We start from the raw sequence: 13,071 nt of genomic DNA, 5'->3' as shown, positions 1-13,071 counted from the left end.
GATAATTTCTGGGTTCTGTTTTTTTTTTTTTTTAACATATATGAACCCAATTTTCATATTTTCAAAATCACATCTTTATCCAATTTTTTTTTTGTTTTTGTTTTGGTTTTAAATTTCATTTTAGACTGCCAAGTTCCTTTTATAAACAATACACAGTAGAGAAAAAAAAAAAAAAAAGGATATGTACTTCTTTCAAATAATATCTTTCTTTTATATTCTGCCAGCCAGTCTATTTGTAACATTCTATTCAATATCTTCACTATATACATCGGAAAAAAAAATTTGTTCAATTTTTCAGTAAATGTGTAAATATCAGCAAAGCGAAAACCGTAGTGGTAATTTGTATGTATATATGTATGTAAGTGTGTATGTGTGTGTGTATGTATATATATATATATATATATATATATATATATATATATATATATAGCCAAGTAAACCAGTTAACTATATGGTAAAAGAGGAAGAGAAAAGGCAGAATTTAGTATAAAACCAAAATTGGGGCTGGGCCCTACTGATCTTCACACTCCCTCACTTACAATACAAAATAAAAAAAAAATTGAAAATAAAACAAATTATTAACACTAGCTTTAGAGTGTAAAACATATATATATAATATATATATACATACACACATATAACCACACTCTTAGATATCTTGTACATGTTATCTGCTGTACCAAGAACAAAAAATTAAAACATTAAAAATATATACATATATACAGACACACACACATGCAAATGTATACATAATATAAAATGTACACTGTGCGTGTGAATATTATATATAAATATACATAGATATATTATATATATACACACACATTTACATACACACATTCAACTAGAAGCATAAATAGAAAAAAGCCTGTATACCTTACTATAATCTGAATGGAACCAAGCTTAAGTGTGACAATACAGCTAAACTATGGCAACCAATGTGACACACACACACACACTCAGTGTGCATATCTATACAGAAAAATATATACATATGCACAGACATGCTCTAAATATACACGTATGCATGACAACTTGCAATGAAAGCACAATATTGACATGCATGTATATATGTGTTCATGTGAGTGTGCATATATATATATATATATATATACATATATATATATATGCACACATAGGTATATGAGTGTGTGGTGTTTGTATATATACAGTCACACACAAACATACATCTGTAAATTATAAGATATATATATATATATATATATATATGTGTGTGTGTGTGTGTATATATATGTGTATGTATATATATATATACATATATATATATGTGCACACATAGGTATATGAGTGTGTGGTGTTTGTATATATGTGTATATACAGTCACACAAACATACATCTGTAAATTATAAGATATATATATATATATATACATATATATATATTATACAAAAGGTAGATAATCACATCTACCCCATTTATATACATAAATGAGAGAAGGGGTTCAGATGGCTATGCATAAAGATATATGCATATATATACACAACACCTCCCCATCATGCATGCACACACATCCACCTGCATGTATGTATAAAATAAGAGGCCCATGATGATGCTAAAAAGTTTATGTTGCAGTAGATAGCTAAAAGCATTAGAAGAAAATTAATTAATTAATTAATTAAAAAAAAAAAAAAAATTTTTAAAAGCAGCAGACGGAGTGACATCCCTTCCCCGGTCAGAACCACAAATGTGGCCAACTCTGCAAGTGGATTGTCAGCTGGAGAACAAACACATGTCCAATGTCTCTTCAAATACTCCCCACCCTTCGTCACCCACTCCAGCCACCTACTTCACTTTTATTACGGTAATAGGCAGGACTATGAAGCAAGAGGACTTGGAGTGTGTGATAGTGTGTGTCTGTATGTGTTTGTGCATGTGTGTGTGTGTGTGTGTGTGGAAGGTGGTATCAGGAAGGGTTGTCGGGGGTTGTCACAAACACTTTACATTTCTCAGCGCATCAGTTTCTCTCTTGCTGCTGTACAGCTGGTGCTTTTTTATAGTGTTGCTGGCACTTTTAAAAGTTCTTTGCACATTTGGTGCAGTAAAAGTACCCAATGTAACAATTCAAATGTAGTAGGTATGTGTATATGTATACACGCACATATATACACACACACACGAGTATGTATATGTATATGTGTGTATGCATGTATGTATATTACCCAATGTAACAATTTAAATGTAGTAGGTATGTGTATATGTATACACACACATATACACACACACACACGAGTATGTATATGTGTGTGTATGCATGTATGTATATTACCCAATGTAACAATTTAAATGTAGTAGGTATGTGTATATGTATACACACACACAAGTATGTATATGTATATGTGTGTATGTATGTATATATATATATATATACACATATATATATATTACATGTAATTACATATGTACATTCAAGTATGTATATCACGTGTGTGTACTTATATATTTATATATATATATTTATATTTATTTAGTATGTGTGTGTGTGTGTGTACATACTCAGAGAAAAAAGACTTTTTCATAACCCAGTAAACAACTAAACAAACAACTTGGTAGAGGAAAGGTCTGTTTCACCACACATCCAACCAAAACAAACAAAAAAAAAAAAAAACGGACAACCACTTTACTTTGTTCCATAACACACACACACACACACACACACACACACACAAAAGCCCACCTAAGGTTTAAACCTTGGTGCTACCTCATGTCAAGTGAGGGAAGTGGCTTGTGGTGGCAATAACAGTTCACATTCCAACAATGTTAACCTCTACAACCACCACCACCACCACAACCACCACCACTACCACTGCCACTACAAAGTCGCAACAGTAACAGCTGCATTAGTGGTGGTAGCAGTAGCAATAGTAATAGTTGTAATATTAATATTAGTAGTAATGGTGGTGGAGGTGGTTCCTGGTGATATTTTAAAGCAGTGGTGATGATCTTACAACGTGGTGGTTGTCGTGGTGGTGATGGTGGTGGTGGTAATAGTAGTTGTAACAATAATAATAGTAGCAGTTGTTGTTGTTGTTGCTGTTGTTGTTATTGTAGCAGCGACAGTTGGTGGGGAAACCTGTTGTAATAGTATCATCACTTGGACACATAGGTGTACGTCCTGAGCGGAGAGCGGGCTTGACCTTCCGGGATGGACACATTGAGAAAGTCCCATATTAGGATGGTGTCGTCATGACTACTGCTGACTATCTGGAACTCATCAAACTGTAAACGAAACACACGTCCGGAATGTTCCTGGAGAGACAAAACACAGAAGAGAATGAAAGAGAAATGAAGCAATGTTGTGAAGAAGAAGAGAAATATAAGAGAATGAATTTATTAAAAATGTTAGGAAAAAAACAAGACTATATATATATATATATATATATATATAAAGTTAATCCAAACATGAAAGCAGAAAAAAAACACAACGCAAGGACGTGGAACAAATATACTATTATTGGACGCTCAGGAAAGAAGGAGGGTTTAACGTTTCGAGCGGAGCTCTTCGTCAGAAACATAGAAGGAAAGATCCAGAGAAGGGAAGACGGAGGAAAAAAAAATTGCCAACGGTACACACGTAGTCACACACACACACACACACACACACACACACACATATATATATATATACATACACACATACATATACAAATATACAGGGTGTCCACAAAGTCTGGGTACACGGAGTAAATAAAATCATAACATAAACAATTAAATATAAGAAATAATAATTTCTTAAAGTATGTGTTAATCCCCATGTACCCAGACTTTGTGGACACCCTGTATATGTATATATATACATATATATATATATATAAATGGAGTTAAATGCAGGTGTTGTTCAGATTCTTACTTCTGACACATGTTTCGAATATATCACTGGTATTATTCCAAAGGACTAAAATGGTGTAAAACAATGTAATCTTCTCTTCAGGGAAATGAAGAAATGAAACTCGTCAATAAAACAATTTTAACAGAAAATGATGGATATGTATAGTGAATAACTAAATGCTATTACGTTTGTTTAAAAAAAAAAAAAAGTTTGAGGATATAACATCAAAGTTAGCCTATAGAAAGAGGAGGGGAAAAAACCCCAAATAAATGAGAAATATAACTATATGTATATTAAATAAAACCATATAGACTTGGAAAAAAAATGTATCTAGTGAGTGTGAAACGTAAGAAGAAAATCAGGGTTTAAATTATATATAATGATAGATATCACTTATATGAACTAAAGGTGTGTTTCTGCCAATGTTTACATCAGTATGCATGCTCTATAACCGTGTTTACAAGGGGATTTTTTAGAAGAAAAAAGAATTAAAAAATAGTTCAGAATTACAGAGAAGACAGAATCCTTTGCCTTTGTCATAAGGTATCGAGATTGAGAGAATCAACCAAACTAAAATTGTTTATCGTGGTCTTTTAGATACCAAATTAATTTACTAAGCCCTATACTGTTATGTTTATTCCTATCCCTAAATGTAGAGTAATGATTAGAAATTCTTTTAGATAACTAAGATGAGCTTCCTATATAAAAAAAAGTACTTCATTACCAGAAGTAATTTTACACTGGTATATAGAATTTTTAATTTTAGAGTTACTTGACAAACTTGATTCTGTTGTAATTGACTTCAGATACAATAACCTTGTTATTAATATTTCTAGCGGGATGGATGGTATTAGTTAAATTAATGTTAGTATTATGTGAAGTATTATTTTTAGTGTAACTATCTTGGAAAGACAGATTTACTTTTAGAACGAAAATAGGGGATTAAATAAGGGTTATCTCCCTTCTGCTTGGTGTTAGCATATAAATTAGAATTGATATTGTTTATATCCTTATAACTAAATTTCGTATCTCCATTAGTAAAGGTAGAATAAGATTGAATGGAATTAATGTAGGTAACTTTCTCTGTATAACCTGATTTAAGTGAGACAGAGTTATAAAATTCTGCTTTATCATTGAAAATGTCAACATTAGCAGATAACTTAGACAACCTACATGAAAATTCTTAACTAAGTTCATTGCAAATGATCACTGAATTTGCTAATATACTTAAGATTGGTTGATGGTTTGTGGTATGGGAAGTACGAGTTGTTGTGTAAGTTAAGTGTAATATCTAAAAAGTTGGCCTTCGTTACATCATCATCAAAAACGATGTTTGAGCCCATTCTACGGAAAAAACTTAACTAAACTATTCTTAACTTTTTGTACTTTTTGGTTGGAAACATTTTGAGGGTAAAGTAAACAATCATCACGATATAAACCTCCGTTTATGTTTGGGAACTGTTCTGCCAGTTCGAAAAGTATATATATATACAGACTAAATCAGTTACTAGTGCTGAATCAGAACTTCCCATAGTAACATCAAAACCATCAGGTGTGTCTTTACGGACCCACAACTTATTGTCAAACTTTATGATAGATTTTCTGGCTGCCAGCACTATATTAATTTCTTCCCTGGTGAGACCAGCTTTGTTATGAGCAAGCCAAAGTACCTTATTAAGTACTATTGGGTTGATGGATGAATAAAAACTAGAAATGTCAAACTGGATAAACTTAGTGCTCCTCTTATTAGTAACAGAGCTAAACCAGTCGATGACTTGGAATGAATTGGACCATAAATCAGTGCCACATAAATACACCCACACTAGTACAGAATAAAAGCACCCAGTACACACTGTAAAGCGTTTGGCATTAGGAAGGTGATTCCGACCATAGAAACCATGTCAAAAACAGACGTGGAGCCTAGGCCACTCCTGTCAAACCGTCCAACCCATGCTAGCATGGAAAACCGACATATGATGACAAGGATGAATAGGTCACTAAGCCCATTCTATTCACCTTACATTTTGTTTGCCATTCCGTTCAACCTTAACCCTTTAGTGTTCAGATTAATCTGTCAAATGTAATACTTTTCCCCCTCAAATTGTTTTGAATTAATCATACATTATCTTACAGCTTTGAAATTTCAATGGTGTGATAGTTTATTCTTAGAATGTCAATGTAGGTTAGGTGTGAGGCGCTAGATATGGCCAGTTTGAATGTAAAACGTAGGATATTTGGGCCAGATATGGTCGGCTTAAACACCAAAGGGTTAAACAACAAACCCTCCAAACTCACCAAATTACATTACCCAGACAGAAATACTCACCACAAGAGTTCTAAGACACAAAGTGCCAGCAGGTGCTCGAGGATCCAGGGCTGCAGCAAGGTCCCATACTTTGATTTTCCTGAAGGTTAGAAAACATTGAACAATTATCAAATGCGGCTACAGAAATAGATATAGTGGTAGTAGTAATAGCAGTTGCAATTGTAGTTAATAGTAGTAGTATTATAAATATAATAGTAGTTGTAGAGGTAGTAGCAATGGTAGTAACAATTGTAGCAGAAGTAGTAGCATTAGTAAAAGTAGTGGTGGAAGTTGTAGCAGTAAAAGAAGTGGTAGTTATACAGTAGTAGTAGTAGTAGTTTTGATCATTCTGGCAAGTCAACCATTTTGTCATGGCCAATGAGGGTGGATGATATTAAGCGACTAGAATCCTTCGATCATCTCTGTCTATGCCGCATCCTTCGTGTCCAATGGCATCACTTTGTCTCCAACAATTCGGTGCGACACCAGTGCAAAATAACCTCCCTCCGACAAGTCATCCTAATGAGACGTCTGCGTTGGCTGGGTCATGCCCTCCGTCGTCAACCAGGAAAATTCATCTACGAAGCAATTGCCCCAGCTCCCCTTCAGGGTTGGCAAAAGCGATGTAGTGGACAACGAAAAACCTGGCTGATGACAGTCAAGCCTGATCTGGAACCCAACCTAGGCCCCTATATCTACGCACTGGGGTCGGTGTAATCGACTTAATCTGTTTGTCTGTCTTTGTTTGTCCCCTCTGTGTTTAGCACCTTATGAGTAGTAAAGAAATATATATGCATAGTTATACACATGAATGTATGTGTGTATATGGTTTTGTATTGAAACAATCTGTGAGTTTGTCTTGTGACTGGAGTTTCATGCCACTGCAATTTCCAGGTGAGACTGTTGCAGTTTGGTATTAGTGGTGTATATGCATCCATTGATGTGTATGTGGTGTGGTCTAGTGATAATGTTCATTGGTTTGTTCAACATAAAGCAATATACACTGGAAGAAGCATCAAATGTGTTACTTACCCATCATAAGCACCACTAACAATTCTCTTGTTGTCAAACCGTATGCAACGGACTAATTCTTCGTGACCTTCAAGGACCCTTAAACAGGCACCACATTCAATGTCCCACAACCTGACAAGAGACAGAAAATATATTACAAACAAAAACTCACACACATGTAGACCCAACAGCCTCCATCTACTCACTACACCTGCAAGAAATAGCAATCAAATATCTCTCATATCCATGCCCTTCTCTCTTCACTAAGAAAAGGAGACACTAGATAATGTGGTTCTACACAACTCATTTATTTGGGAAAGAATTACATTTGTGTGTATATAGGGAATGATATCAACAATGAGAAAACAGTGAACAACTGGTCAAAAAAAGGGGAGGTCACTGGCGTAAGACAAACCCCATTTACTCTCCCCACCTTACAAATCATACAGCTACTATTACAGCTATCACCAAGGTCAGAATCGGAATGTTTTTAATCACAGGACTTCTGAATCAGGACTGATTAAGGGTTAAACATCAACCTCCTCTGCTAAAGGTTTAGTTTCCTTGAGCCAGGAATAATACAGCCCCACTGACAATATATATGATGACTTTTCAATTGAAAATCCCCACTGCCCTGTGGGCTCAGATAATCTACATCTCCCTAACCATTCACTAACAATCCTATATATCTTAACCAATATGTCAGATTTCTCCTTAAAGCTCTTGTTACTGACACTCACTTTCTGATATCTAATTTGCCCTACTTTGACACTGAATTTGTGAAATCTAATCAATCTACTAAATACTGGTAACCATTAAAATCGAAACCCTAACTTGTTAAAACCCCAACTTTTCCTTTTTCTAAAGCCCTCTTGTAAGGTCCACGCTAAGAGATGCTGAAGCAAGGAACAAACTGCCAGCATCAGTTGTTAGTTGTCGGAGCACTGCATCCTTCAAAACTTCCATGCTTCCTGAGATTCGCCAACACTACACCTGATTTTCTCCCCTCCATACACACGCAAGCATGTATCTGACTCATACACTGTTCGCTGTCCAGACATTTGTACATTACTGCATATGCTTTATACGCACTGTTTGACAAGTTGTGGTGCACTTGAGCACTGTATACAATAATTTCAATATTATTATTATTATAATAGTTAGCCAAGAAAGATTAGTTTGTTTACTGTCAATGGTAATGTTCTGCATCAAGGATATGCTCAACTCTCAACAGCCCAATTACCTTAATTGTCAGTAGGAATCCACAGAAAAAAGTTCACAGCTGGAAGCAACACTGATAGCATTGTGAAACTGACTGGTATTTTGCTTACTCACAGCAGTGTATTGAAAACTTTCTCTGAGCTTGAAATGATTGAGAGGACCACTAACAGAGCAGTGCTTTCAAATCTACCTATCACTACCAGTACTACGAGGGACGTTCAATAAGTAATGCCCCTGACCTACTTGCAGTTGTTTGATCTAGCTGAAAATTTTGCATGTGCAATTATTTATATCTCTATAGATTAAGTGGAAAATTACAGCTCTGAACTAATTGTGGTTTCTGATTTACAGGTGTTTGAACCGAGTCAAGTGTGAAATGGAGCCTGTTGAGTGTCGAGCGGTGATCTGGTTTTTGTATCTGAAAGGACGCACACCACGGGAGACTTTTGATGAAATGAAAGTAACTTATGGTGATGATGCCCCATCATATGACCTTGAAAAAAGCTGGCATCATGAATTCAAACATGGTCGGAACTGTGGAAACAGCTCCCAGATCTGGTCGCCCCTTCTGCCATTGATGAGGCATCTGTCCGTCAAGTTGAGGTTGCCATTTTGGAAGATTGACGCATAACTATTCGCCAAATAGCCCATGAGGTCAAGATTAGTACTGGGTCTGTAGAAACTATCATTCATGACCATTTGCATATGCAAAAGGTATTTGCCAGATGGATTCCCAGGTTGCTCACACCTTTCCAGAAGGAAGAACGTGTCAAGTGCTCGAGGATGAATTTGGAGATGTGGTAAGAAGATGAGTCAAAATTTTTCAAAAGACTGATTACACAGGATGAAACCTGGGTCCATCACTATGATACAAACACCAAAGCCCAGTCAATGCAATGGAAGCACCGTGACTCACCTCCTCCAAAGAAGGTAAAGGTGCAGCCCTCTGCTGGCAAGGTCATGCTCACAGTCTTCTGGGACCAGAACGGAGTAGTGATGACAGATTTCCTGGCAAAGGGTACCACAATTACAGGAGCCTATTATGCTTCACTTGTGAGGAAATTAAGAGAAGCTATCAAAATCAAGAGGCAGGGCAAGATCAGCAAAGGCATCCTCCTCCTGCAGGACAACGCTCCGGTCCACAACTCACGTGTCGCCAGATCAGAAGCATAGGCTTGCGGCTATGAACTCCTCCCCATCCCCCCTTGCACCCTCTTATTTTCACCTCTTCCCAGCCATGAAGTTGTTTTTGAAAGGAAAGCGTTTCCCAGATGATGCAGCCTTGATTTCTGAAGTCACGTCGTGGTTGGAGGACCAAGCAGTGGTCTTCTACAAAAACGGTCTCCAGAGCTGCATCAAACGACGGGAGAAATGCATAACTCTGGGTGGTTCCTATGTAGAAAAAGACTAATAACTGTGCCAAGTTTCGTTGCTCTACTGCTATGGGAAGTGGGTCAGGGGCATTACTTATTGAACGCCCCACACAGCTAGAACTGATTTTCCAACAGCTCTAAGCATGTTGCTTGATGTAATGACTTCAGTGACCATCCAACTAAACCTGCCCACCCATCAGCCACACTGTCAACTAAACTACAAACACTGAGCAAATGGCAGCGGGGATTCCTCACTGGCCCACCAGTTACCACTACCACCATCGTCTAACCATCAACCCCCCACCCCCACCTCATCCCCACATTCTCCAAGCATATTTATGTCAAACACACATTAATACATTTTCAGATTGAAACTGCAGTAAATTCTTTCAGGATGAATTAATGAAATTGAGTAGATGTGTATGAATTTACGACTGGTACTGTGTTCAGGTAAGACAGTATGTATTTATCATTGTGAATTTGTGTACAGAGAAACAATTTGTGTGTGTGTGTGTGTGTGTGTGTAGGAGAGCAAGTATTTATAACCGTGTGTCTATGTGCAAGAGAGCAAAGTTTCATGAACATGTTAATGTGTGTGCATGAGAACATGTACTTACGACTGTGTGTGTGTGTGTGTGTGCGCATGTAAGAACATAAGAATGACTGTATGTGCTTGCAAATGTACGTGTGTGTGTGTGTGTGTGTGTGTGTGCATGTAAGAACATATAAGAATGACTGTATGTGCTTGCAAATGTACATGTGTGTGTGTGCGCATGTAAGAACATAAGAATGACTGTATGTGCTTGCAAATGTACGTGTGTGTGTGTGTGTGTGTGTGCATGTAAGAACATAAGAATGACTATGTGCTTGCAAATGTACGTGTGTGTGTGTGTGTGTGCATGTAAGAACATATAAGAATGACTGTATGTGCTTGCAAATGTACATGTGTGTGTGTGCGCATGTAAGAACATAAGAATGACTGTATGTGCTTGCAAATGTACGTGTGTGTGTGTGTGTGTGTGTGTGTGTGTGTGTGTGTGTGTGTGTGTGTGTGTGCATGTAAGAACATATAAGAATGACTGTATGTGCTTGCAAATGTACATGTGTGTGTACTTATATTAGAATGTATGTTCCTGGGTATAAATGAATGTATATGTCAGCAAAAATGCCAAGCATTGAAAGGAGTGCTACACATACGTACCTGATGGAGTTATCAGAGCTGCCACTGACCACTAAACGGTCTCGGTATTGAAGGCAGGCAATACCTCTCTTGTGTCCATTTAGTGTTCGAACAAACTCACAAGAAGAAGTATTCCAAACCTACACAAAACAGTGAACGTACAAATTACAAAGAATTCAGGAAACTTTTTTTTTTCTTCTTTTAAATATTGCAAAAGAAATTAAAGAAAATGACAATTTCAAGATAATTGGCAGCAAGCACCAAATTTTTTTGTTTGTTTGCTCATCATAGGAGTGGCTGTGTGGTAAGTAGCTTGCTTACGAACCACATGGTTCCGGGTTCAATCCCACTGCGTGGCACCTTGGGCAAGTGTCTTCTACTATAGCCTCGGGCCGACCAAAGCCTTGTGAGTGGATTTGGTAGACGGAAACTGAAAAGAAGCCCGTCGTATATATATATGTATGTATATATATATATATATGTGTGTCTATATGTTTGTCCCTCTAGCATTGCTCGACAACCGATGCTGGTATGTTTGCGTCCCCGTCACTTAGCGGTTCGGCAAAAGAGACCGATAGAATAAGTACTGGGCTTACAAAAGAATAAGTCCCGGGGTCGAGTTGCTCGATTAAAGGCGGTGCTCCAGCATGGCCGCAGTCAAATGACTGAAACAAGTAAAAGAGTAAAGAGGCCAGAGGTTATATGAGAGGTTACATTCCTCCCTTATATGTAGACACTCAACTAGCACTATTAGTGTTTTCTTTATCAGCTGCAAGATTTCAAGACAATGCAAGTGTGAAAAGAAAAGACACAACGTCGTACCAGGTTTACATAAAACATAGAAACAGAATGAGAACAAACAATAAAGAAAAATCCCCAGGAGGAAAAGGATACATACAAAGGGTTAATCAAGGAAACCTCACAAAACCAGGATAATCCCACCTCCATCACCAAGTGCTCTCCTCTGCCTACAAGCCCCATGCACAGTATAGGCCTCTTCACACAAGTCATATATGCCACTTGCACACACCTTTCAACAAATTCACTGGAGGGAGACACCTTCCTAACTCAGACACTTTTAACTGTCCCAAGCACATGACTGGATTTAGTTAGTTAATTTTTTGGCTCAAAAAGCAAAAAGCAAGGCCAGGTAGGGGGACATGGAGTTATGTACAGGGTGGTGTTCATGTAAAGAGTTCAGGCCACTTAAGGTCAAGGGAGACTTTGAACCGAGCGGTCGTCACTATCTCGTCTGGCAGCTTATTCCACGGATCTGCAACCCGGACAGAGAAAGCCCCTCTCCTTCGATTGAGATGAAATCGTCACAGATAGAGCTTTTCGGAATGACCCCGCAGCCGACGCTCTGGAGCAGGAGTGAAGAACAGCTCTTTTGAGAGGTTACACTTTCCTCTTATGATGTGAGCAAGAATGAGATCTCCACGGCATCGTCAAAGATAAATGGAAGTATCTATATAATCTGCAGGTTATTTCATCTGGCAGTAAATCAATTGTAATCCACTGATATTGAACAATAAACAAATCCACCCCAAGGTAGCTGAAAACAATATATGTAAAATATGCATGCACATGCGAAATCCTTTCTGTTGACAGACAGCTGTAAAAGCCAGTTCATACAATGGATACTGACCTTTATTGTACGATCACCTGAAGCAGAAACTATATATTTTTCATCAAAGTCCACAACATTGACTGCTGCCCGATGACCAACCAGAACTCTCCGTAAGTTGATATCAGCTGGTGAATTCATGTCCCACACAGCAATGGATCGATCCTAGACAGGAAATAAAGATCAGTAAAATCACAACTGAACGGTACGTAGTGTACGTAAGACACAGAAACTGAAAAAATACGACCAAATGGTATGCCTACAACAATGAAGCCTCTTTGTAGTCAGCCCAACTGATAAAAATAGCAGCCAAATTTTCTTTATATCACATCGTGCCATCTTTAAATACAGTACATATTCGGGATCTTTTCGGTTTGAACGGCAGTTTTTAACATAATTTCCACGTAACTAAACACTTTTAAACTTCGTATACTGGTAGAATGTGTTTATAAAACATCTTTTTCTTTTGGCTTTATTGAGAAAATTCTATAGTTTGTAAGATATTTG

The 13,071-nt window shown here is 37.2% G+C and overlaps 1 protein-coding gene across 4 annotated transcripts in view; it reads right to left on the bottom strand.

The window, feature by feature from the left end:
• Positions 1-2,493: 2,493 nt before the first annotated feature.
• Positions 2,494-13,071, bottom strand: part of LOC115218865 (F-box/WD repeat-containing protein 1A) — a 147,244-nt gene continuing 136,666 nt past the window's right edge. For all 4 annotated transcript variants that reach the window (XM_029788822.2, XM_029788819.2, XM_029788823.2 and 1 more), the window contains 5 exons: positions 12,586-12,729; positions 10,959-11,077; positions 7,185-7,295; positions 6,174-6,252; positions 2,494-3,267 (listed from right to left, as the gene is read on the bottom strand). In XM_029788822.2, the coding sequence (XP_029644682.1) occupies positions 3,109-3,267; positions 6,174-6,252; positions 7,185-7,295; positions 10,959-11,077; positions 12,586-12,729 (612 nt within the window). In that variant the 3' untranslated portion in view covers positions 2,494-3,108. The remainder of the gene's footprint in view (positions 3,268-6,173; positions 6,253-7,184; positions 7,296-10,958; positions 11,078-12,585; positions 12,730-13,071) is intronic.

This window comes from Octopus sinensis, linkage group LG14 (genome assembly GCF_006345805.1).
Source record: "Octopus sinensis linkage group LG14, ASM634580v1, whole genome shotgun sequence".
Taxonomy (NCBI): Eukaryota; Metazoa; Mollusca; class Cephalopoda; order Octopoda; family Octopodidae; genus Octopus; species Octopus sinensis.
This window is presented reverse-complemented; position numbering and strand designations above follow the sequence as displayed.